General features: G+C 39.9%; 1 protein-coding gene across 3 annotated transcripts in view; it reads left to right on the top strand.

Moving 5' to 3' along the window:
- Positions 1 to 26,944, top strand: part of GALNT7 (polypeptide N-acetylgalactosaminyltransferase 7) — a 130,608-nt gene that overhangs the window by 51,992 nt on the left and 51,672 nt on the right. For all 3 annotated transcript variants that reach the window (XM_008155236.3, XM_028130710.2, XM_028130709.2), the window contains exon 2: positions 19,486 to 19,946. In XM_008155236.3, the coding sequence (XP_008153458.1) occupies positions 19,486 to 19,946 (461 nt within the window). The remainder of the gene's footprint in view (positions 1 to 19,485; positions 19,947 to 26,944) is intronic.

Raw genomic sequence — 26,944 nt, 5'->3', positions numbered from 1 at the left:
GGATCGAGCCTGCAACCTGGGCATGTGCCCTTGACTGGAATCGAACCCAGGACTCTTCAATCCTCAGGCTGACGCCCTATCCACTGAGCCAAACCGGCTAGGGCTATCCTGCTTTTTAAAAATAATTATTATGGAAAATCCTTATAACATTATATCATAAGGATTTTCCATAATAATTATTTTTAAACAGTTTTATAGTTCTGTATTATTGAGTCATTAAAGTACAACATAATTTTCTTGCCTTCTCTTACTATAGACATTCTGTTTGTTTCTAGTGTATTTGGTGGTACATGCTGCAGTGAACATTTATGCATAATCTTCTGTAATTAGAATGATCTCTCTAGCACATATTCCCAGTTCTGACATTTTGTAATCAGAAGGGATGAATGTTTTTGAGGCTTTTGATACATACAGCCAGATGGTTCTACAAAGGACTCTACCAACATTATACTGTTTATATTTTTTTCTAGGAGAGGGTCCAAGATCGTTGTCACCCTAAAAAGGTTAAGAACCACTGATGTATGTTTATAAAAAACTATTTTATGTTTCTTGAAGTCATCCTGCCGATTGGCTTTCTAGAAGCCTAGCAACAAGCATAGCCTGAAATAAAGTGCCAGAAATTTGTTGAAAACATGATCGAAATGAGACCTACATGTTATCACAACTGAGGATGCCCGCCAGGAATACCCTGGTGCCTCAGGGAGTGGGAATGGTGGTAACTCTTCCTTAGGGTCAGTTTGAAAACCTTATTTTATTTACTTCCTTTGTCAGTGGCAGACAAACAGATTTTTTGAAAACCATTCCATGTTTCAGCGAAACCAGAACTGCAAGCATAGCGTCTCAGTTTAGTGTTCCTATATGCTAAAGTGACGAACTGGAGAGAACTTCTTTCTATTTTCTCTGTAGAAATAAAATCACATGAGATGAGTATACCATTCTAAGGTATATTGCATTTTTCTACAGCCTGATATTTACCTAGGCTAGTGGGCCTCACTGTAGGTTACTATTTTTTGAAGTACTAATTGTAAGTTTAGTAGTTTCAGAAGCTTAGCCCTTTCTAAACTATTTTATTAGTAATTTTGGTTAATATTGTATTGGTTTCAAAATAAAGGACATTGTTATCGAAATGAACATACTAAAAGTAACAGTGATTATAAAGAATATATTGAGGTTTTTGCATATTAAAAATCTTGAGGATAGTTTATAGACCTAAAAGTTATGAAAAACTTGTGGCTGCCTCCTTCTCTGGAGAGAGAAAAGTGGTTAAGAACATGGGCTCTGGAGTCAGAGACCCGGGGTTTGAATTCTGCCTCTACCACCCCCTCAGTGTATGGCTTTCAGCCAGTTACTTAAACTATGTGCCTTGGTTTTCTCATCTGCAGAATGGGATGCAAGGATGAAAAGAGATAGGTGTCATGCAGTTGGAACCGTGCTGGTTACATTGTAAGGGTTCTTCTACCTCTTCTTCATCCTGTGATTATCATCTTCATTGTGGTCTTCTTCTTGGAAATCAGCATAAAATAAAACACTTTCCGTGATAAATTGATTTACTTCCTGTTGTTGTTGTTGTTGTTTTATCTCTTCTATTTTTCTTGTCAAGCCTTTGGAGGTTCCATGCTAACTTTGACAATGCTTTGACTGACACCTGGGCAGATGGTCTTCGGTGTGTGCCATAGTAGCAGGAACTTCCTTTTCTGTTCATTCATAAATACCAAGACAACTGTGTTGCTTACCTTCATTGTACAAGGTAAAAGAAGGAAATATTTTTTAAAGAAAAAAAATAATATTGGGTTACTTAGTATCAACAGAAGATAGTAGCAAAATAAAACTGGCGTGTTTGGTTAAATTTGGCTGTTCTAAGTACTGTGCATATTATTTGTCAGAATTTTACCCTTAGTTACAAAAGGGTATCAGATTTCAGTTGTACCACTTTGGCAACCACCTGAGGTGGGTTGGAAAGTGTCAGAGCAGCCAAACTTAGCATATCTGCTTGACTGGCTTCTCTCTACTAATTGATAGAATTGCTTCCTGTTGCTCACCAGCTGCTATGGTTCCTTCTCCCAAAGCGCCAAACAATTTCTTGAAATGAAGTGATCACTAATTATTTATAAGGTGTTGTAGAAAGAAGTAAAGCTGTTATGAAAATGTAGTTATGATAAAGTTAGAACATTATTTCCAATTTCTAACAGGTAGTGGTTAGCAAGATTAAGAAGTGGAACTGGCCGAAACCGGTTTGGCTCAGTGGATAGAGCGTCGGCCTGCGGACTGAAAGGTCCCAGGTTCGATTCCGGTCAAGGGCATGTACCTTGGTTGTGGGCACATCCCCAGTAGGGGGTGTGCAAGAGGCAGCTGATCAATGTTTCTCTCTCATCGATGTTTCTAACTCTCTATCCCTCTCTCTTCCTCTCTGTAAAAAATCAATAAAATATATTTTTTAAAAAAAGTGGAACTGGTAAGATTTCTTTTTTATGGCCAAGTAATATTCCATTGTATATATTTGCCCCCACTTTTTTATCCACTTGTCTATTGATAGGCACTTGGATTGCTTCCATATGTTGGCTATTGCAAATAATGCTGCAGTGAACATGGGGTGCATATATTCTTTTGAATTGATGTTTTGAATTCCTTCAAATATATACCCAGAAATGGAATCATTGGGTCATAAGACAGTTCCTTTTTTTTTTTTTCCTGAGGAACCTCCACATTGTTTTCCATAGTAGCTGCACCAGTCTGCATTCCCACCAACAGTGCATGAGGGGTCCCTTTTTCCCCCAGGCCTGTCAACTCTTGTTTGTTGATTTATTGATGATAGCCATTCTGATAGGTGTGAGGTGATATCTCATTGTGATTTTAATTTGCATTTTTTCTCATGCATCTTTTCATATGTCCATTGGCCATCTGTATGTTCTCTTTGGAGACATGTCTATTCAGGTCTTCTGCCCACTTTTTAATTTGGTTGATCGACCTAGAGGGTATTATGCTAAGTAAAATAAGGCAGACACAGAGAGAAACAAATACCATATGATGCTATTTATACAGAGTGTGTATAAGAGGTATATATCTAAAGAACAAAATAAATGAACAAATAAAATTGAAACAGACTTATAGACACAGAGAAAAAAACAGATGGAGGTCAGCCCTGGCCAGGTCACTCAGTTGGTTGGAGCGTCCCTTAAACCAAAATGTTACTGGTTTGATTCCTGGACAGGGCACGTACCTGGATTGCAGGTTCTATCCCCAATCAGGATGCATACAGGAAGCAACTAATTGATGTTTCTCTCCCACATCTCTCTCTCTCTCTCTTTCCTTCTTCCTCTCATCTCCTCTCCTCTCCATGGAAATATCTTCTGGTGAGAATTAAAAAAAAAAAAATGATGGAGGTCAGAGGGGAGGGGTGTTGGGGGCTGGGGTGAAATAAGGTGTTGGGATTAAGAAGTACTAATTGGTAGTTACAAAATAGGCATGTGAATGTAGGGAATATAGTTAACAATATTGTAGTAACGATGGTGCCAGGTGGGCACTTGAATGATTGGAGGGAACACTTTTTAACCTATATTACTATCTGTCTACTGTGCCATACATCTTAAACTAATACAAAATAGTGTTGAATACAACTGTAATAAAAAATAAAATAATTTTTTAAAAAGAAATGGAACTGGAAAGAAATGGAAAGCTAATTTTAAGTTAACTGCATCATTTTTGTTTAATCCTCACCCAAGGATATTTTTTCCATTGATTTTTAGAGAGAGTGAAAGGGAAGGGGGGAGAGAGAGAGAGAGAAACTTCAATGTGAGAGAGACACATCAACTGGTTGCCTCCTGCACACGGCCTGGCTGGGACTGGGGATCGAACCTGCACCTGAGGTACAACTGCATCATATTTTTAATGTTCCCATATAAGTATAATCCCTTCACTGCATGATAAATCAGAGACTAAATTAGGAGGGCTCACCCCTTCTCCTTTTCCCTAAATGTTACCTCTTACCCATGAAAGGAAAAACACTGAAGCTCTGGTCTTCTGTGTGAGCTGCATGTCTGAGAAATGTCTAAGTTCCTCTCTGATGATGTAATTATTTTCTGTCGTCTCATGGAGCCCTTATTTGATAAGTTTTTGGTTAGAGTAGAATTTCAATGAAGCCATAATCATGATCTTGATCGTGAACAATTTGATTTTGTTCCATGGCCCCAACAATACTTTTGATCCCAAAAAGACATGCGTATCCTTTAGTGGGGGGTCTAAACAGCTCAGAAAGGCAAAAGAACACGTCAGTGTTTACCTAAGAGGGAGACTGATTTAATTCTTTGTGTAAAATTAATTCAAAATGTCTTTCCTCCTATTGCGTATGCTGTCAAGGGAAATCATCACCTAATACACTGAAGGAGCAAAAACAAAACAAAACCTTGACCAGGCATATCTCATTGTGTAGATTGTCAGAATTGGCTGTTTCTTATGTCTAAGAAGTTGCCAAAGACAGACTTTATAATGTGATCGAAAGCGGAATAAAGAGCCATTAAAGTGTATATCAATTGGACATTTTTAAGCCCCTCAAATTAATTTTTTTAATTTCTAAAAGGAAAAGTCATCATCAAGCAGTTAGCATTGTGGCTAAATGCTCAGGGTTAGTAGCCACACAGATGAGGGTTCAAGTCCTAGATCGGGCATTTACTAATTAGGTGACATTGGACATGCTATTTCATCTCTCTAGTCTTTGACTTCCTCTACTATAAAATGTGAAAATAAAACTACAGAGTCCATCATAGGATTGTTATGAGGACTGGAGCATGTAACATACTTAACAAAGTCCAGTTATTTTATTTTTTTAAGTCAACCTTTTTGTTGTCTCCCCCTCCAAGACCCATTAAAAAAAAAAAAACATAAACTACATTCTCCTTTAGAAATATGGAGCCAAGGAGACATCATGTTTCCTGTTGAATAGGTATGATTATTTTGTATATGGGTGTAGGAATAAGGGAAATCGAAATGTCAGAGAATTTAGGAGACAAGAAGTTATACATTACTATATGAGACTCTCCTCAATTAGAGCTTTTAGTCTGGTTGCAGAAGAAAAAGCTAACACATAGAATAGTTAGAGGATTATAAACGTATTAAGGAGCAGAAATTCATAAGAGAAAAAATATCCCTGGAACTAGAACAGATGGCAGGGGCTGAGTCGTTATAAATGGAATTGGAACTGAACCTAAAAAGAACGAGGAGGAGGAAACCAGGGCAGTGCCGGAGGCCAGGGTTGGCAGTATGAGCCAAACTCTACAGGCAGGACTGAGAATGCCTGTTTTTGTTTGTTTTTTAATTTTGTTAAACTTATTGGGGTGACATTGGTTAATAAAATTGCATATATCTCATGTACAATTCTATAATACATTATTTGTGTATTACATTGTGTATTCACCACCCCAAGTCAAGTCTCCATTTGTCACCATATATTATTAGACCCATATTTTTTCCTCTTTTACCTCTCCCCACCCCCTTTCCTCTGGTAACCACCATACTGTTGTCTGTGTCCATGAGTTTTTGTTTGTTTGTCTTGTTCATTTCTTTCATTTTTATATCTCACATATGAGTAAAATATATGGTTCTTGACTTTTTCTGTCTGACTCATTTTGATTAGCATGATATTCTCAAGATCCCATGCTGTCACACATGGCAGTATTTCATCTTGGCTTATGGCTGAGTAGTATTCCATTGTATGTCAGTTATTAGCTGCATAAAGATGTCGGCCAGATCTCTAGTCTCCAGTCCAGACCACTTCACTGAGATACAGAATATACGTTTCCTTCTTCTCTTGAATGTGTCAGACTCAGCGTATCCGAAAAGCAATTGGTCATTTTCAATTTCGGCCTTTTTCAATGTTTCCTCTTTCCAGATGTTCAAATTGGAAACCTTAAAGCCACCCCAACACCTCCGTCTCCTTCATCAGACATATCCAGGCCATCATTAAATTTATTCATTTCCTAATTAGCCTTCATCCACTCTGGCCTCCTTCAGGCTCTTTTCAAAATGCTGCTGTCTCTTCCAGGAGCATTAAAACTGTGAACTGGTTTTCCATTGCTTTTGTATCGAGACCACACTCGTTACCCTGGACACCAGACCCTGCTTGGCGTGGCCGCTACCTGTCCTCAGCCTCACCTGCACCAGGTCCCCCTGACTGCACTCCAGCCACACTTAGTCCTTCTTACTTACTTTAGGCCTTTTTTTGTTGTTGTTTAGCAAGAGCTTTATTTCTTTTAAGTTTATTGTGGTGACATCCTATATAATAAAGAGGGAATATGCTCATTTGTCCATTATGGTGTCTGAGTCACAACCAGTCTAAGGTGTGCACGCACAGGAGCTGGGGGGCGGGGACAGGGGTGGGGACTTGCGCCACCAGGATGTGAGGCTGCTGCTGGGGGTGGCCCCCCAGTGGAAGCGCACAGGCCCGCGGCACCACCTGGCCCAGAGGGGGGGCATCAGGACAGGGGCGGGGCCTCGGCGGAGAGCTCTCAGCACTCCTGCACTGGGGTCTGAAGGCGCCAAGAGGAAGGGAGTGCACATAGGCAGTTAGGGGGTTTAGGCCAGGAGGGGAGTGCAGATAGGCAGTTAGGGGCATCAGGCAGGCAGGTGAGCGCTTAGGAGCCGGTGGTTCTGGATTGTGAGAGGGATCCCAGATTGGAGAGAGTGCAGGCCAGGCTGAGAGGACCCTCTCCCCCCCCCTCCCCCGTCGCCGTGCACGAATTTTGTGCACCATGCCACTAGTTGGTAATAATATTATATAAATTTCAGACATACAACTTTATAATTTGGTGTCTCTGTATTGCCTGTTTACAACCAAAAGTCTAGTTTCCTTCTGTATATGTGACTCCCCTTTATCCAGTTTTCTCTCTTCCATCCCGCACCCTCTCTGGTAACCAACATTCTGTTGTCTGAATCTATGAGTTTGTTTTTGTTTTGTTTTGTTAGTTCATTTGTTCCTTTTCTGTTTTATATTCCACATAGAAGTGAAGTCATACCATAGGCCTTCTTGCTGTAGGGACTTTGCACAAAATGTTCTCTACCTGGAATACTCTTCCCTCCTCTCCTTACCTAGTTACCTTCCCCTCATCCTTCAGCTCCTGCTCAGTAATCCCGTCATTCTCAAGGAAACCATCCCTGAATTCCCAGATTGGATCAGCCCCCCTGAAAGGCTCTTTCAGCACCGTATTTGTATGATTATTTGATTATATGTCTCCCCCACTGGACAGAGCAGGGATGCATTTGCTCATCCTTGTACCCCTGTAGCCTGGTACAGAGAAGGTACTCAACACGTTTGTCAATCCATCAGTTAGACATTCCTTTCAAATGTCTAGGGCAGAACAAGAGGGTCTCAGAAGTGCCTCTAGCACTCTAGAGGATAGGAAATAGTAGGGTATTTCCCTCTGCAGCTGAGGAGGAGGTCATTGGGAGCCTGATCTCCTACCCAGCTCCTGGGGCCTCCCCCAGCGTTGTGCATCACAGAGCTGATGGAGCCATGCTGCAGAGCTGAGACTAGAATACTTCCCTTGCCCGTGCCTCAGGCCTGGGAGTTCTCATCAGTTTAACAACTTGTCTGCAGTTCTTAGCCCGGTTGACCACTCCTTTCTTGAAATTCTCTCCCACGTTGCTTTTCCCAGTGTTCTATTTCTAAATATTTTCCTTCTCCGTCTGAAACATCTCGGCTCCTCTTCCCGTTCATTTGCTCCATCAGAATACTCTTTCCAGCTTTCAGCCCTGATCTGGCATGCTCCCCTCTCATGCTGCCATTTGTAAGAGGATAAAGTCTGAACCTCCTGGCATTTCCTAAGAGGCACTGCCAGTGTCTCCAGTCTCATCTCCTGCCACCATCCCATATGTTCCCTGTACTTGTTACATCAAACCATTTGGAGTTGACTGAATATTCCATGTTCTTTTATGCTTTTGTGCCTTTGCCTCCATCCCGGATGACAGCCAAACCCCCTTGCGCTCATGCCCTTCCCTACCAACCGTTCCCACCATGTATGTGCTGGGGAGTGCCTGCTGTTTTTGAAACATAGATCATGTCACTTACCGCCTTCTCAAGCATCCCCGCCCCCACTCCCTCAGAGGCAGGAGAGTGCCTGGCAGATATTGGGCCTGTAATAAATATTTGGATAACTGAAAGGATAGTTCTTTTATCTTTTAATGAATCAGATAAATACTAACCCGAATGCCAAATAACACTCATGACAAACTAGGGTATCGCTGACTGAGCATTCGCTCCTGAGATCAGGCTTGTTGATAGCCCAACAGTAAAATGTCAGGTTTATTACATAAATAACCGTGACCTACTCTGAATGTGTTTTTTCTGTCTCACATAGTTATGTTTCCTTGTCACTCTCTCCTAAAATGAATTTCTAGTCATGACATGGTAGTAAAATGTTGCTCCACACTTTAAATTGATATATCTGCCCTGAAAACTTTGAGGAATTTTTTTTTTGAGGTGATTTTTTTTTCTTTTTAGATTTGCAAGAGAAGATTCTTATCCCGATCAAAATGTACGTGTTCCAAAGGCTCACATCGCAATACTTTTTTATGAGCTGTTACAAAAGCCAAGCTCCAGGGCAGAGCAAGGAAGCACTAGAGGAAAAGCTGTTTTATGCATTTCCAGCTGCAAAAAGTAGTAACATTTCATGTGGGCGTGATGTATTCATCCTAGAATTTCTCCCCTCAAGGGATAATAGGACATTGCTTTTTCAGCTTTCAAAAGGGTATTACAAACATTCGCTCCAAACACAAATACCACATTTGACCTCATTCTGCTCTCACTCAGTAAATGTTTTTTCCTTACTATCTTAAGAATTATTGATGATTCTGTTGGTGATATAATTTCTGATAAAGTTTTCAGGAAGCTTTGGAAATCATTAGGTGCTTTCACTGGGTTGCCCAATGTGAAGCAGAATTAGAATTACATGGTTTGGCTTTGGCTGGTATTACATTATGAAATTCATTGTGATTAGAAACAAGATTCAAAGGATGGGACTACATAAGCACTTTCCTGGTTTAAAAAAAAAAAAGTGTTAACAGTGTGGGCCCAAGGGTTGATGCTGGGATTGCTCTCTTAAAATATTTACAGTTGATCTAGTAAAGAGAATGAAAAGAGATTTTTAAAAATATATTTTTATTAAATATATATATATATATGTATGTATTTTTATTGATTTCAGAGAAGAGAGAAAAAGAGATAGAAACATCAGTGATGAAAGAGAATCATTGATTGGCTGCCTCCTTCACCAGCCCTCCCCTTGCCAACCCTCCTCCCTTCCCCCGCCCAATCCCGTGGGGATGGAGTCCGCAAACCTGGCATGTGCCCTGATTGGGAATCAAACCATGACCTCCTGGTTCATAGGTTGATGCTCAAACGCTGAGCCATGCCGGCCGGGCTGAAAGGAGAGTTTTAGATCTTCTAGGAAGAAAGTAGAGTTGGTTGGCACAAGCTGAAAGTTCCACAACATTATGTGTGGGCAGAAGAGGAGCAGATGGGACCTCATTTCAATCAATTCAGCGTTTAAGTAGTTCCTCCTTTCTCCACCTGATGAAATGGTGTGATGTTCTGTGGAAGGGTCTTATTCTTATTTCTCATCCTACTAAGCTATTTGGTTTTAAAGTGTATATTTTCTCTCACCATGTGCATGCATAATATATATGCATACATAAATTATTCATGTGTTTAAAAATCTTCACAGATTTTATTTTATAATTTTTCTGTCATTGCTCTGCTTTCATGTTTTTCTGCTCCTTCATTCCCCAATACCTTTCTTATTCTTAGGTCATTTTGTGGGAATAATGGTGTAGGGTATTTATTATGAAATATTGACAATTTTATTAAAATATTCTGTGTTATGTTTTTTTAAGAATGAAAATATTCAGGAGCTTTCTTTTTAGAATTCAGTCATTACTTAGCTCCCAGAGAGTTAAAATCTATCCACTGTATCCATTTATGATATATTTTAAAATATGCATGTTAAATATATTTTAATATATTTTTTATATTTTAAGAGGTATTATAATTTCCCTTTTACTACCTTTGGGAGATGGGGCTTTTAAATTAATTGGTGTACCTTGTATATATAGCCCTGTCTTAATGTCTGTGCTCCTACCACTGAATAATAGCATAAATTTGACAAGAAAGCTTCATCACCTTTTGATATATACTACAAAATTATTTATTTATTTATTTATTATTTTATTTTTTTAAATATATTTTATTGATTTTTTACAGAGAGGAAGGGAGAGGGATAGAGAGCTAGAAACATCAACAAGAGAGAAACATCGACCAGCTGCCTCCTGCACACCTCCCACTGGGGATGTGCCTACAACCAAGGCACATGCCCTTGACCAGAATCGAACCCGGAACCTTTCAGTCCGCAGGCCAACGCTCTATCCATTGAGCCAAACAGGTTAGGGCACAAAATTATTTATTGATCACTTGTTTCATATTCATGTTTGATTCAGCAAAAAATTTAATATTAAATATTTGCAATAAAGACTTTTTCAACCTGTAAAGTATACACATGATTCAGTCCATGAGCTGAGGCACAAATATTTGTTAAATTCTCTGAAAAACAGATATTATTTTGATTTAACAAATATGTTTAAATTTCATGTGCTTCATAGACTTTTTGGTTAGCTGTCGATGATAATACTATAACTTTGATCTGGCCATTACACAGTCTTACAAATAAATGCTTTAGTAAAAGAATAATCAGTTTGTTGGTATTTTCCTCCTACTGTAGACATTAACCTGTATTTTGGTCTTTTAATTGCTCGTTTCTTCTTTTGAGTATTTCCTGATATTTTTCTGACCTGACTTAGAATCTCTATCCTATTACTGTTTTACAACAATGACCAAATTTAGCAGTAAATCATTTACAAGATAAATTGGCCTAGAGGACCAAGACTAACACCTGAAGATTAACTTTCTCATGTTTAAACAAAGTGCTCATTTTCCAGATTTCACTTGCAGATATGCATCATTTATCCAAATCTAAAGAAGAGAAGAAACTAAAAAAAAGGATTATTCAAATTTTAGATGTGCAGGGAGAGTAATGCTCTTTAGTTATCTCTTTTGGATTCCCAGAATGCTAGCTTAAACCAAGCCAAGCAGTGACATAAGACAGTGGATCCAAAGTCAGTTTTATATTGAGGTGTTCTTCATTTCCTTAGTCCATGAAGAAACATGCCCTGAGTACCCACTGTCTGCCCGGTGCTTGGGACACAGATTAATACACTCTCACAATCCTCAGAGAGCCCTCAGTCTAACCGGGGAGAAATATGTCAACAGATACTAAGGCAGATCCGGAAGAGCAGTGCTAGTTAACATTCACCTGATTGGAAGGAGGCAGGGGGTTACCTGGAGCCCATCCCTGCGTTTAGAACTGCTGGCCTGAACCAGTGGGTACTGAAATGCTAATTTCACACTTCACAGTAGAACATTAGAGATTGTAGTGTGAACACAGAGATAGATTTTGTGTGAAATTTCCCTTTTTTTCAGTTGTAATTTTAATTTATATGTTGAAAATTGACAGTTTTTATTACTCACAAATTTGCCGTTTACCCTGATACCTTTAAAAAAATGCAGTGTGTTGACATGGTTTTAAAAATTTTATCATAATTTTAAGCAACTTGATCACTTACTTTAGTTGAACTCAATTTTGTTTTAAATTGTAATATTACTTTTGAGGAAATGTAATGGATTTTACTACCCATGCTTAGTGATATCACTGTCAAAACCACTTTCAAACTATACCTAGTCACTGGAATAATCTACAGTATAAAAGATCAAACATAAAAATTGCAATAGTTTTATATTTCAAAAGTTTTTCGTTTTAGTATAGCCTCTTTTCTCTAAAACATTTTAAGTAAATATATATTCTATAAAGAAATTCATGCCCGCCGAAGCCAGTTTGGCTCAGTGGATAGAGCATCGGCCTGCAGACTGAAAGGTCCCAGGTTTGATTCCGGTCAGGGCATGTACCTTGGTTGCGGGCACATCCCCAGTAGGGAGTGTGCAAGAGGCAGCTGATTGATGTTTCTCTCTCATCGATGTTTCTAACTCTCTATCCCTCTCCCTTCCTCTCTGTAAAAAATCAATAAAATACATATTTTTAAAAAAAATTCATGCCCAACTGGTGTGACTCAGTGGTTGAGTGTCAACCTATGAACCAGGAAGTCATGGTTCGATTCCCAGTCAGGGCATATGCCCGGGTTGCGGGCTCGATCCCCAGTGTGGAGCATGCAGGAGGCAGCTGATCAATAATTCTCTCTCTTCATTGATGTTTCTATTTCTCTCTCCCTCGCCCTTCCTCTCTGAAATCAATAAAAAAATATTTTTTAAAAAAGAATACCTAATGAAAATCCAAATCCGCAAATGCTAACTCACTAGTTGCATAACTGGGAGATTGATTGGGAGACTCCTTTATTATGGAAATCTCCCTCTTATTAAGATGACTGATTAAATGTTCAAAAATGTGATACAGCCAACATTTTAGGAAGACACATACTAATTTCCATTTATTCACCATAGTACAGGATAGATCTGTATTATATCCTGTATTTTATATTTTGCTTATTTGGTTAAGGAGGGGTGGTATTTAATTGACTCAAAGTGCCCTTTTATGAACCTGGTAAAACTTTCTAATAGGTGGTTAGAACTGCAGCCCTAACTTACCCATTTGTAACTGTGGTTGCCATAGTATATCATAAATTTTGAGAGGGGAAAAAAAAAGGAGTAATCATTAGCTGTTATGTAATAGCAGCTCTCCACAGTCTAGAGTCTCAGTGATTCAGTTCCTAGGGTAGGTCTGGGTTGGGCTGGCTTACTGTGTAGTACTTAGCCTTGAACCAGTGGTTACCCCGCCAAAGTCTAATATATAGTGCTAGAGTTGCTGACCTGATTTCTTTTGTTGGAGCAATTACTGTGATGTCAGCCATGCTGTTTTCTCCATTCTGTTACCTGTTGGCTTATAACCTGGCCTGGTATTTAGGGGGAAAAAGAATAGGAATTTCTCCCTAAGTTGTTTCTTTTAGGAGATAATTCTTCTATGAGAATGTAATAGTTTTTCCGTACTGATAAGCCACACCCTTCTTTATTTTCAATTCTGCCCTAGTTGCCAACAGAGACATGACCATTGATTGGCCTTCAATCTCTTCCTAGTTTACAGATCTTTAAGTGTACTTGGAATAGGGTACTTTTCCATAAGGGAGGACATCCTAACTATTCAAGGACTGGTAAGGCCGCTGTTTAACCTTGGGTCGATCCATTTGAAACCCTGATTAAGTAAAGACAAAGTACTTGACCCTTGCCCCTCTTCCAATGCGCAGTAGGGCCACTGGCTCCCAGTGAGGTGGACTCTCCGTCCTCTGAAAGGAGCAAAACTGGATGGTCTTCAGACTTATTTTAGCATAAAGTCGGCAGGGGACAAACTAACTTAGAGTCCAGCTCTAGGAAACCAGAGAGAAACAAAGGTACTGTGCCTGGAGCACCCCACACTCCCACCCACATCCTGCCACACGTAAGAGTCTGGGAAGGCCCAGCCTGCATGCTCACCCTGTTTCTTCTGAACCCCAGCGCCTCTTTGTTTTTACCACCTCCCTCTCTGTTCTCTTTGCCCCTGTTTCTTCTCCTTTAAGGTGAGTACATGCAGCTAGAGAAAGGATGCGGGTGTGATGTTTTCTAAATAAAGGTGTTTTTTTAATCAAGAGGGTTTTTAAATCATAAAATTAAATTTGACTTATTATGTTTTCAAGTTCTGTGGCTCATGCAGAATGATAACCAAATCGTGTACATCTTGTTAGCAGTGGCCACTTCCTATAGCTAAATTGTAATTTCTCGAGAGATCGTGAGACTGCAGAAGCTTATCATGAAGGGCTTAGTTTTTCAGGGTTTACCTATAATTTCAAATCCAAACAAGTCTATATTACTTTCATTTGCTCTAAAGACCATTTTTCTAAATCCCTTCATATTCATATCTTTTCTATAAAGGCATGGCCACCTTGGACAAATATCACATCTAAGTAAGATATAGGGGTGAGGGAGGAACTTTGTAAATTGTAAGGCATAAAGTGAATAGACTGACCTGATTTCTGATAATCCCATATTTCCATCTGGTGATACATGATTTTATTTTTTTAGTGCATCTCCACCTTTATGAATATACTGATCTTAGAAGATTATCTGCCGATTCTCTTTTCCATTTCTAGTCACCAGTGATTCATTGACTTTGACTGTAAATCAGCTGGTGCTTATGAAGGCATCACAGTACCAGTGAGTCACAAAGGCATCTGCTAATTTTCATTCACTCTCAGAAAGGAATAAGTGGTTTTCCTTCTCAGGGGAGTTGAGTGATTATACAGCTTCATAGCCATTCTTTGAATCATATAACATTAAGATTTGACATGATTATTCTTAATTGACTTGGGACTAGACAGACAAGTTTCATATTTGGTTTTCCCTTCAGATTTAATAACATACAGGCTTTGAGAAGTGAGCAAATTCATTTTTTCTGCTGAATATTACATAGCATTATTAAGAGTACAATACTGTGCAGAGAATATAAAGTTATGTCCCATTCTCTTGCTGACTCCATAAAGTATTGCCAGAAAGCTTATCTAAGCTCCCCTTTCCCATTTCATATTCTCCATTATCTCTTTCCTTTTTCTTCTCAGAATCTCTCTCAAACCAAAGAAGAATTTTCAGGATTCATTTATTTATTCAGTAAATATTTACTGAGGGTTTACATGCCAGGATAAGCATTGAGAATGCAATGGTGACAAGCATGATTGCACCCTTTCATAGAATTTATAGTCTAGTGCAGGGGTCAGGAGCCAAATATTCCCCACCGCCTGTTTTTGTAAATAAAGTGTTATTGGAACACAGCCATATCCATTCATTTACATATTGTCTGAGGCTGCTTTTGCACTATAATGGCAGGCTTATATTTAAATAATTGCACCAGAGACCCTACTGTCTGCAAAGCCTAAAATGTGTACCACTTGGCCCTTTACTGATAAAAGTAACCAATCCCTGCTCTGATAGGTATGGGGCGGGGAATAAGTGCAAGTGGGAACCTGAACAGCCTTATCAACCTTGTTAAGCAGGATGAATTCTCCTGGGGGAAGTGGGCTGGTGGTGAAATGTTGTAAGAAGAGAAAGTATTTTAGACATCACTGTGGCTGCTGGGTAGAAAAATAATGAAGAAAGACAGTGCATGTGTTAGAATGAGAAACACGAAACAAAGCATTGGTTAAGAGCATGGGCTCTTGAGACAGACGGCCTAGATTCAAATTTTGACCCCCCACTATGTACTGATTCTGATGTTAGGTAACTTTTCTGTCTGTAAAATATGGGTGGTAATTATAGAAATTAATTCTGGGGATTAAGTTATATATGTGAAGCACTTAAACTATAGTATTTGTAATTGTCAATATTATTGCTGTTGTGGTAATCCTGTTAAGAGGTAAGGGTAGAGAAGAGAAGTGGGCAGATGCAGGAGCTATACAGGTGATAGGATTGGCAGGAATTCATGAGTGATTGGATATCAGTAGGGTTGATACAAGAGAATAGGAAGTGAGGATGAAATGCAGGTATGTACTTGGTCAGTTGAGTGGATGGTGGTTCTAGTCCCCAAAGTAGGAAAGACAGTAATTGAAACAGGTTTATGATGTAGGGTCAATGTTAAGTTCAGTTTGGGGTTTCTTAAATTGAGGTACCAGGTTGATACAAGCAGAAATGACCAGGAAGCAGTTGATGATAAGGTCCAAAGATCAGAAGTGTGGTGTGGGCTAAAGAAATGGAAGTAGGAATGATAAGTATAAATCAGGTTGTCTAGTTTAGAAGCAATATAATGCAGAATGAAGGTGGAATGACAGATAGGCTTTTAACAGAACTGTAGAGAACACCAATAGTTAAAATTTAGACAAAGAACCCTTATGTTAAGAAAAGATCAAAATAGTTTTTGGAGGAAGATAAGCATGAAGTTTGAGTCCATTAAATATTCCCTTGTTGAGGTAGCTGAATTTGAGAAATATTTAAATGTGCAATTTTTATGCAGGCATAGGCCAACCTACACTGTACTATCTATAATAATAAAAACATAATATGCTGCCCTAGCCGGTTTGGCTCAGTGGATAGAGTGTCAGCCTGTGGACTGAAGGGTCCCGGGTTCGATTCTGGTCAAGGGCATGTACCTTGGTTGCGGGCACATCCCCAGTAGGGGGTGTGCAAGAGGCAGCTGATCGATGTTTCTCTCTCATCGATGTTTCTAACTCTCTATCCCTCTCTCTTCCTCTCTGTAAAAAATCAATAAAATATATTTAAAAAAAAAAAAAAATAACAAAAACATAATATGCTAATTAGACTGGACATCCTTCCAGACGTCCTTCCTTCCAGACAAAGCTGCAGCGGGTGGGGGCCGAGGCAGAAGCAGCAGAGGCCCCAGGCCGTGGCGGTGGTGGCCGAGGGCCGGGGGCCGGGGCCAAGGCCCTTGCATGAATTTCGTGCATCGGGCCTCTAGTGTATTTCATAATTTGGCTATCTTGATTTTATGTACCATCATATTCCACATTCTTCCAATATATAATTTTCCTCTATGAGATATTAGGCAACATAGTGGATGCTATGGTTATGGATGTTGACATCTGATGACCTGTTTAATCTACTTTTTTATATTTTTTGACATTTCCTTCCCCTCATTTTTTACCTCCCCAGTTACTGATTTACTGGAGCCTTGATGTAAAAAATTGAAAAGGGGGAGAATGTGTTTCTTCTTTTTGGGGTCCAATATCTTAGAGTTTTATAGTGATTTCTCTATTTCAGTTTGTTTACAACACTGCCATAAGTGAGTATAATTTTGGAAAGAGCCAGGAGATAAATTGGAGAAATGGACACTTTTTCCAACATCACAATCACTTCTCAGCTTCGGTGCATGCATCTCTAATACAGTGAGGTTTGGCTTCCTCTCCTTAGTAAGAGTTATTCTCAAAAGAACCCTCAGGACTTCATGAATGTAAGATTTCTGGCAGGACTGCCTCTTACCTCTTCACCTCTGATCCTTATTAGGGCTCACAGGTCAGGCTCCAGCCAAGTCCCTCCTGGAGGGTGCGCTGATCAGAAATGCCTGATCCAGAAGCTTTATCTGCCTATAACACATGCCTACAGGAAGGCATCATATTTATAGAATCAGGCTGAGTGTTGCATTTTTTATGTTCAGTTTTGTGTTATCAGAGAAAAATTGTGAAACAACTTTGAAATGGACCAAAAAGATTACTGGGTATACTATCTGACTCAGCTTTCTAAGGTTACCTCGCCCTTTTATTATCTTTGAGCTCTTTTACAACCCTGTAAATGATAGAAAACTGAAAGTAATGCAAAAGTTTCCTGTTCATTGAAAAGGAAATTGTGTACTGTGGAATGCAATTGGTTATTGCCCTCTTGATAGCTACCAATTTTACCAGTTTTGCATCTACTTATAAATTCTTTGCAGTACTCTTTTTTTTTTTTTAATGTTGAGATTTTAATTGACCAACAATCTATTCCAATCTCACAGTGCCAAACTGGAAGTGGTCATGAGTGCTCCCTTTTTGCTGTATTCTTGATGTTTATATATTTGTCTGTTCCTTGAATTTACCTTTCAACCAGTTATAACATCTATGGATTTCCCTTTTAATGAATGAATCAGTTGAACTCTATGTCCCATGTGCAAAAAGAATTCTCTCGCTATATATACACATGTATGTTTATACAGGCATATCTCTAGAAAAATTCATAGAAACTGCTGGCTATGATGGCCTCTACAGAAGGGAAGGCAGGAAAACTTGCTTTTTACAATTTGCCCTTTTGAATCCTTTGGATTTTGTATTATATGCTTATATTAACTAAACAAAGAGGTAAAATTTCAAAATTTATTACTGAACTCTAAAATCAGTTCTTAGCTAGTTCTTACCAAAACATCAACATCCACTAGATTCACATTTGAATTAACTGGCTCTCTGAAAGATCTTTGTCCCTAATAAACTTCCAGTACATAACAACCTACCTGTCAACATCCTACCTAGAGCCTTATTTCTGTACCTTTTAAAGCAAAGCTTTCAACTCTGTTTTTAAGGTAACTCCAACACTGGAGAAACATTTGGTCAGATGGTACCTATTCTATTCTGAATCTATTAAAGGATCACAATCTTAGTGTACAGTGAGGTGGTAGACCAGTTAGCCTGTTTTGCAGTCGTTCTAAATTCACATTATAAATTCACCTTGCCTCTTCCCCTGGTCTAATTATAGCTAGCAGCTCTCCCTTTAAGCTAGAGGTTCTCAAGCTCGGATGCACAGTGAAATCTCCTGGGAGCCTTTAAAAATCGGGATGCCCAGAACAATTAAATCATAAAGTCTGGGGGTGGGAAAGTGGTACATTTTAAAGCCACTGGGATGATGCTCAGGTTGAAAATACTGCTTCATGCAGAGAACAGTACTGTTTTAGCAGAAACTTCATATACTGCACCTTGGGAGCAAAAGCACTGTGAGTCTCGGACTGGAAGAGCAGCATTCGTGATGAGGAGGGTCCACACAGAAGGGGGTCGGGGGGCAGTCTTTACTGAGTCTCCTTACATGCAGAACCTGTTTTCCCCTGGGCCACCTCTGGAATGGGAAAAGGAAGAGATTGGGTGTGATTTAAAAGCCCAAACTGACTTGGTTACAGTTATTAGAGCTTTTAAAAAACTTAGTTCTCAATTCAGCTGAGGTTTCACTGAGTAGAAAATACCAAATTGGGACTGCTGGGTGCATATGCCTGCCTTGTTCCTCTGCCATTAGGGGCATGTAGCCAGCCTAGTGACGGGTGGCATCTAATACCGCTGCCACCATATGGCTGAATTACTGACACAGAGTTATATTTGTCATACACCAGTCAGCTGGGAAAACCACATATTGTACATCTAGAGGCCCGATGCACAAAATTCATGCAAGAGTAGGCCTTCCTTCCCCTAGCTGCCGGCACTGGCTTCCCTCTAAGACCCGGGACCCGGGCTTCCCGCACAGCCCCAGCTTCATCCCGAAGGTCATCCGGAAGGACATCCGGTCTAATTAGCATATTACGCTTTTATTATTATAGATGTGACCTATTAAGTGTCTATTTTTGTCAAAGGTCCTAGAACTTCACTGCTCTACCCCACAACACTGGGCTTTGTTAAGAGGTTTTTGGTAGAGAGTTGGTTTTAGAAGGGGAGAAGTAAACAATGCATTTCCTTGGGGATGGTAAGGCAGGGAAATAGTCTATCTCTTGGAATGCCCTTCACTCCCTGGAAGGAATCTTCTCATGGGAAGTCCTGATTACTGGCCTGCTTTGGTTTCATGCTTTAAGCCGTTTTATTGTTGCCTCCGCCATTTTTAAAACATGAAAATTGGTATCATGAACTCTGCTGTGGTTTGCCTTCATGTACTCATTGTATATCCCCCTCCCTTTTGTATAGGAAGACAGAGATGTCAATAACCCCATGCCTAACCGAGGAGGCAATGGACTAGTTCCTGGGGATGACAGATTCAAACCTGTGGTACCCTGGCCTCATGTTGAAGGAGTAGAAGTGGACTTAGAATCTATTAGAAGAAAAAACAAGGCCAAAAATGAACACGAGCACCATGCTGGAGGAGAGAACCAGAGAGACATAATGCAGAGGCAGTATCTCACTTTTAAGCCTCAGACATTCACCTACCGGGATCCTGTGCTACGCCCCGGGATCCTCGGTAACTTTGAACCCAAAGAACCTGAGCCTCATGGAGTGGTTGGTGGCCCTGGAGAGAATGCCAAGCCATTGGTTTTGGGACCAGAACTCAAACATGCAGTTCAAGCCAGCATTAAAGAGTTTGGATTTAACATGGTGGCAAGTGACATGATCTCCCTGGACCGCAGCGTCAATGACCTACGGCAAGAAGAGTAAGCACACGTCCTCTTCTTTCTAAAACGGGGGCCGCTGTTGTTTGATAGAGATTTAGTCAGATGCTTAGAATGGAGAGAATATCTGTGCCTTTATTTCAAGGAAATAAGAGGATCTTTGGTCCACAAAATGGCCAGAAGGAAGAGAGCTCTCCATTTATGTCTGCTATGATATGGAAGGTATGTTGTAGAGAATTCTGGGATCTTCCCCATGAGCCTTGCCCAGACTCTGGTCCTCAGACTGGCATCAGGCTGTGAGATTTTTGGTACCAGTCCACAATGAGAAAATGCGCTTGCACCAGGATGTAAATCAACTATTAAATACTTTGTTTAGTTCAACTGACAACTTCATGACAAAATTTTGTTGGTGTGTTGCTTTTCATTCTGGATCGAGCTCCTTATTTTGTTGTGGAACAATAGCAAACAGTAACACTGCTCCAGCCTAATACAATTAACTAGGTATTTATGTGTCCATTCATTTTTTCCCCTCAACACCAAAACTCCTGAGTATGCAAAGGGAGCATGCAGATAGATAAAATTATGGGCTAAACTTTCAAATTCTTTTCATATAGTTTAATTTAAAATAAAAGATTTCCAAGTCTTACCTTTCAATAGATGATAGTTATTGAATGAACTCAAAGCTTTTCTCTTTCAGTTTATTCAATAACTGGTTCTACTCCTCTAGGATCTAAATCGTGCCCAGTAATGTGGATGCATATTTAATTCACTGCTACTAGAAAACTCACAAAATGTATTCCTGATGATGCATTATTCATTAATCCTCATTTTAAAAGGTTAACACAACACGTGCATGCACGCACACACACAGCAGCATTCTTTACGACCACAAAGTAAAATTTTGTACCTAATGTAGTGCTACTCAGTAGACTTTGGACGTTAATGTTTATTGGAAGAGTGAGGGGGGGGTGAGTGAAATATGTGAAATGTAGAAGGTGTAGGAGTATAGAGCCATGATGGTGAGAGGCATAACCTCTTCTACGGACAAGAGTTAGAGCATCTTAAGGAACTATAAAGGGAGAACCTTGGATCGATTTATTCCTAACCCAAAGTAGAAATTTGCTTTGTTATAGGGTTGCCAGATTCCACAAATGGAAATGGAGGTCTCTCAGTTAAAACTGAATTTCAGAGAGCAATGAGAAACATTTAGTATAAGTATGTCCCAAATGGTGTATGGGACATGCTTATTCTTAAAAATTTTATTATTTATCTTAAATCCAAATTTAACTGGATGTCCTATATTTTATTTGGCAACTCTTCTAGTCAGCATAGTGAAGATGGTTCTTAGAGAGCTAGAACTGCCCTGCACGTACCCTTTAGAACCCATAACAGGATCTGCAGTCCCTCCTCTGGAGTGTGTCCCAGTAAAATACAGCACTCGTCTCTGTTACAGAGGTTCTCCAAGAGCCTGCTGATGGCATTCTCATCACTGTAACGGGGAAAGGATGGGGACGGTCTAACATTTACTGACTTTCCACGACATGCCTGCACTTACCATACGTTATCTTATTTCATTCTCACAATGAAACTGTAAGAGAGTTCTTACCTGTGTTTGTAAAGTCTGAGACTTGGTTGTGCCTTCTTTGTGTTTGCCTAGCAGAACGGTACAGCTGTGCTTCCAGCCCAGGTGGTGTAGTGTGGGAGCCCCTTCTCTCTCCAGCACACACCTCAAGGTGTGGCAGTGTGCCTCAGTGCGGTGTTACCGTCCGACGGTGAGCTCGGTGTAGAAGCTGAGATTTTAGCACATGTTATTTACAAAAGATACATCTTTTCAAACACCAGTATAAATATAGCTCACTTTTCTATATAAGAAACATGCTAAGAAAATCAAATGACGTACAAGGCAGAGCAGTACCCAGGATTAGAGTTATCCTCTATGCCTCCCTCTCCTTCACCCCTCACATCCATTCTGTCTGCAAGACCTCTTGTTGCTGCCACCAAACCATGTCCCAGATCATGTCTGAGTGCCCTTCTCTCATCTCCACCGCCCGCACCCAAGTCCAGGCCCCCATCTCTCTCGGACTCCTGCGGGAGCCCCCTTCCTGGTCTCTCCATTTCTCCTCTTGCCTCCGACCTTACTCACACAGAAGCCAGTGTGGTGTTCAGTCCCACAAATGTAGCTTATCTAAAACCATTCTTTGCCTTCCCAGTGAACCTGAAATAAAACCCACATTCCTAACCAGCAGCAGTCCCCATGCCGGGACCCTTCCCTGCCTTGCCAACCTCGTCTGCTATGATACTCCTTGCCCACGGTGCTCCAGCTGTGTCAGCCCTTCCCGTTCCTTGCGGCTGCTCTTCCCTCCTCCAGGAATGAGTTTCCCTTCTTGAGGCCAGCGCCTTCCCATCCTTTAGGTCCCAGGTGAACCTCTCGAGCCATGCTGTCTAATTTGGTAATGCCCTGCTTTATTTTCTATGACTGCCCTCTGGCCATTTCTTTCATAGCATTCATCAAGTTTTTGTAACTAGATATTGGTTTATTTAGTTGTTTATTGATTACCTTTCTTACTAGAAGATAAGCTCTTGAGAGCAAGGAGTATGTCTGTTTTCTTCACCAGCTACTTGAGTAACTGACAACTAGGAGGTTGGTAGTTCTCAGTTGGTTAATATCTGTCAAGAGGATGGAGGGAAAGGTGGGTGGATGGATGGATGGATGGGGATGGATGGATGGATGGATGGATGGATGGATGGATGGATGGATGGATGGATGAAATGGATGGATGAAATCTTTCAGGGTTCAAACCTTGGCTTCATTAACAGATATGAGATCTTAGACCAGTTATTTACCCTCTCTAACCCTTAATTATGTAATCCTTAAAATATGTCTAACAATACCTGTCTCTAAGGATTGGCATTATACTTAAATGACATTAGAAACTTAACTATTATTGGCTGTTTATATTGATGTGGCACATTTGAATGTTTTCAGTTACTATTTAACTTTGATGTCTCTGTTGCTTTTTGGAAAACATAAATGTCACACACCGCCTTATCTGCATCATCTTCCACAATGGCGAAGCCTTCATTTCGCCTTGGATCATCTCAGACACAACGGTTGCAACCCTTCCAGCTCTCCGAGTCTTCCTTGCTCTCCTGCAATTTCCTTCCTTTCTGTCTTTCTTTGTCTCTCCCTCCCTTGCTCCCTTCCTTCCTTTCCATGGTGCATCTCTCCTTTTTCCTTCTCTCCTCCCTTTTTTTCTCCTTCCTTCCTTCCTTCCTTCCTTCCCTCCTTTCTTCCTTCATTCCTTCTTCCTCCCATGTTTTGCCAATTGTTCCCCATGTTCTTTTTTCTTGCACAACTGGAACAGTTCCTAGAAATAGGATTATTGCAAATTTCTGTTTGTCATTCCTCTATGTATGTGTGTCCAATCAAAGGACCCAAGGCCATCTTAGCAGATGCTCGCAAACCCCTCTTTAAAATTCTGTACTAGTGAGAAACTTTTTTTATACTTCAAAATACTCAAACATGATAACCCCCAGAAACTTTCAAAAAACTGAATACAGATTATTTTTTAAACTTGATTCTTTCTCAGAATTTTTAAAAAATGAAATAGGCTTCATTCCTCTTTGAGCACATAAAATTCAGTATAGAGTAGTGAATAATTTCTAAGGAGTTACTAATGAATGAGAATGTGGACAGTCAAGAATTTTCTCTGAAAAATAAAAAGCCAACAACAAAGAAAACACCCCTAAGTTTTGTACATTATTTAATATGCATTAGCACTTTCCTGCTTTTACTGGCAACATGCACCATGTTAAAAACAAAACATACATCCATATCTCACACACACACCCTCCTTCATACCTTCATACTCATTCCTTGTGGAGAGCATGCTACAAGGAGCCCCTCAGAGACTGGCTTGGCATTGCTGACTTTCTGAAGCTTCAGAATATAGGCCTTATCAGCCTTGTTCTCTCGCCTCTGTCAGACATATAAATGTGCCACCTGCCTTTCTTGGAAACCACTGCTGTGGGCAGTTTGTCCAGCTGTGACATCTGACACTGTGGTTAACTTGTTCGTTTTTGTGGCTGCTCCATAGTCTTTTCAGATGAATGTTCTTTTCCTTACAAGCAAGACAGAACTGCCCAGCTGCCAGCATGACTCATAGTTATGTATGCTACAGCTTTGAATTACATTCTCTGGCTGAGTAATTTACTGGCTGTTGATTACTTGTTAAGAGTGAGTAACAGTATTTTGCATGAACTGGAGGCCCTCTCTTTTAAAAACTTGAGCCAAGAATGACTTCACTTGCCTTCACACTTATTTTCTATAAAAAAAACACATATGATTTTCTTCACAGTTCAACAGATATTGAGTGTGTCCAATGAGCAAGGCACTGTGCTAGCCCATCGGGGGATGAAACAATGAGAAAAATATAGTCCCTGCCTTCAAGGGGTTCATCATCTACCCCTGGAGAGGGGAAATGATACCATAATATAAAAGCAATAGGAAAGATATGAACAACATGGCATGGTTCAGAAGAATGGGAAGCCACGTGGAGTTACAGGGGAGTCAGAAAAGGAGTCATTGCCTGGCCAGTGTGGCTCAGTGGTTGAGCATTGACCTATGAACCAGAAGGTCACAGTTTGATTCCCAGTCAGGGCATATGCCTCGGTTGCGGGCTTGATCCCAAGTGTGAGGTGTGCAGGAGGCAGCTGATCAATGTTTCTCTCTCATCATTGATGTTTCTATCTCCCTTTCCCTTTCTCTCTGAAATCAATTTTAAAAAAAAATTTTTTAAGAGAAAATGATTCATGGAGGGGTCTCCAGGGACAGACCCTGGAAGATAAGTAAGGTTCCCCCAAGAAGAGGTTACAAATATTGAAGACGTGAAGATAGGCATTGGCTAGGAGGAAAGCAAGTAGTATCGATTACTTGGATCAGGAAGTGTGTGTAGAGAAACAAAGCTGATAGGTAGGATCATGTTTAGAAGGCCACGATGCCATGTACAAAGCCTGTACTGAAGTTGGTAGTCAGGGGAGACCCACTGAGTGTTTATAAAGGGAACTTTAGGAATAGCAGAGTGGTAGAGGTGTCTAGAGTGAATTGGGGGTGCAGACCTGTTAGAAGCTTAATAGCATTACAGTAGGAACATCAGTGAAGGTCACAAACCAGAAAAAGAGACTCAATGTAAGAGAACAGGGTTAGTTAGCATCAGTAGGCCTTGGCAGCTGATCGAGTGGAAAGAGGAATTAAAGCTAAATCCAAAGCCTTGAAGCCTAGTAACACAAAGAAGGGTGCCATTGACAGACATAGGGCGGATGGAATGGAACAAGCTTCTCTGCCCAAAACTGGGTTGCCTCAATCAGTTGGTTCCCTGGCTTTAGAGAAGTTCATACAGAGCCAGTCAAGGAGCCTGTTTGTGGGGAGAGGTGGGAAGTTCTGTTTGTGAATATAGTAGATTTTTCTTCTAATAAAATTTGGGATTTCATTTTCTTTACTGTGAGCTAACTGCTGATGCAAATTCATGGAAATTAGGTTTGCCCTTTTTTCAGCCCAAGAAGACAGACAATCAGAGGCATATAATGCAAACGATTTTGTTTCAAACAAATGAATTAAATATTTTGACTTGTTGAACAAATTCATCTGTTTTTAAAATTGAACCTTTCCTCCTACCTACATCTCTATTGCACTTCTATTTTGTAGAAAGTTATGTTAGTTGCATTTACAAAGTGAAATAATAGACATTAAGGTGCTTCAAAAATTCTAAGAGCTATGCAAATGTTAGTTATTAATAACTTCCTTGCATTTGTGGGAAATTGAGGGGTGTTTTAAAAGGAGATTTTAGTTTAGAATACACTTACACTTTATACACCAGATAATTTTCTTCTTACCTGATTTCAAAATGCTGATTTTTATACTCTTAATTTTATTTAAGGTGAATTATGGTCATGAGCTTTTTCCCCCTCAATCCATGTTAAAAGCTCTCTTTGATACTTTTGTTTAGAAAGTAGTGCTGTAATTACAGAATAGATGCTATTTTCAAAACATTGATTTAATTGAAATGCTATAGATTCTTGTTTAATTTCAGTTTCTACATATTCTGACCCAGGGGTTTCAGTTAGAGCTCACTGAAACTCTAAGGACTTGCTCAAAGTGGTTAAAACAAACCATCAGAATAAATACACATCATATGCGCGCACGTGCGCACATACACACGTATGAATCACATATATGCATATATATTTCAGTACTTTGTCCCAGTTTCTATTATCAGATTATATGGTGGTTCCATATGACCCCATCTAAACTACACTGGTCACAATTATTAACAGGCGATCCTTTTCTCTCATAGTTTGCCCAAAATATGTCTCATCTCTCAAACTGCTGTTTGATCTAATCTGTAGGAAGCACATTTGAAATTGGTTTAGATGACCCTTGATGGACGTGTTGCTTGCTTTATGTCCAAAAATTATTATTTTCTAACTGGCCTAAGAAATTTTACTCTTAGAAGCTACTTTTTGTGAGTTCAGAGGTTTTCCAGATTTAAAAAAATGTTACTCTTAGAAGCTACTTGTGCGTTCTGAGGTTTTCCAGGTTAACTTTAAAGAAAAATTGTGTTCTGATGCCTGGTTTCTTCTTCCTCCTTAGCACACACACAGACACAAACACATACAGCCATTGTCCTTGGGGATGATCTCAATTATGAGGGCAGAGCTGACTTTTGTTTAAGGTCCTGGCTGCCAACGAGATGTATTTAGCCAAATTGAAATTATTATAGTGACCTAAGTCACCCCAGTTTCCACAGAAGTTTTAGAAGGGTACCACATTTATGGAGTAAGCCTACAGAAAATGGAAACAGAGGTTTGTTGCTCTAAACCACCATTAGAAAGTAGCAGCAGTCTTGAATCCCCCCTCTTCGTGTTAGCATTTTAGGGTGGCTCACTTCTCTCAGTGAAAACATTCTTCTAATGTGGAGACCTCATATGGTTGATAAGGTCCTTCCCACTCTCTGGTCATTTTCCAAGTTGCTCTATTAAAA

The sequence above is a fragment of the Eptesicus fuscus genome, chromosome 6, assembly GCF_027574615.1.
Source record: "Eptesicus fuscus isolate TK198812 chromosome 6, DD_ASM_mEF_20220401, whole genome shotgun sequence".
Taxonomy (NCBI): domain Eukaryota; kingdom Metazoa; phylum Chordata; class Mammalia; order Chiroptera; family Vespertilionidae; genus Eptesicus; species Eptesicus fuscus.
This window is presented reverse-complemented; position numbering and strand designations above follow the sequence as displayed.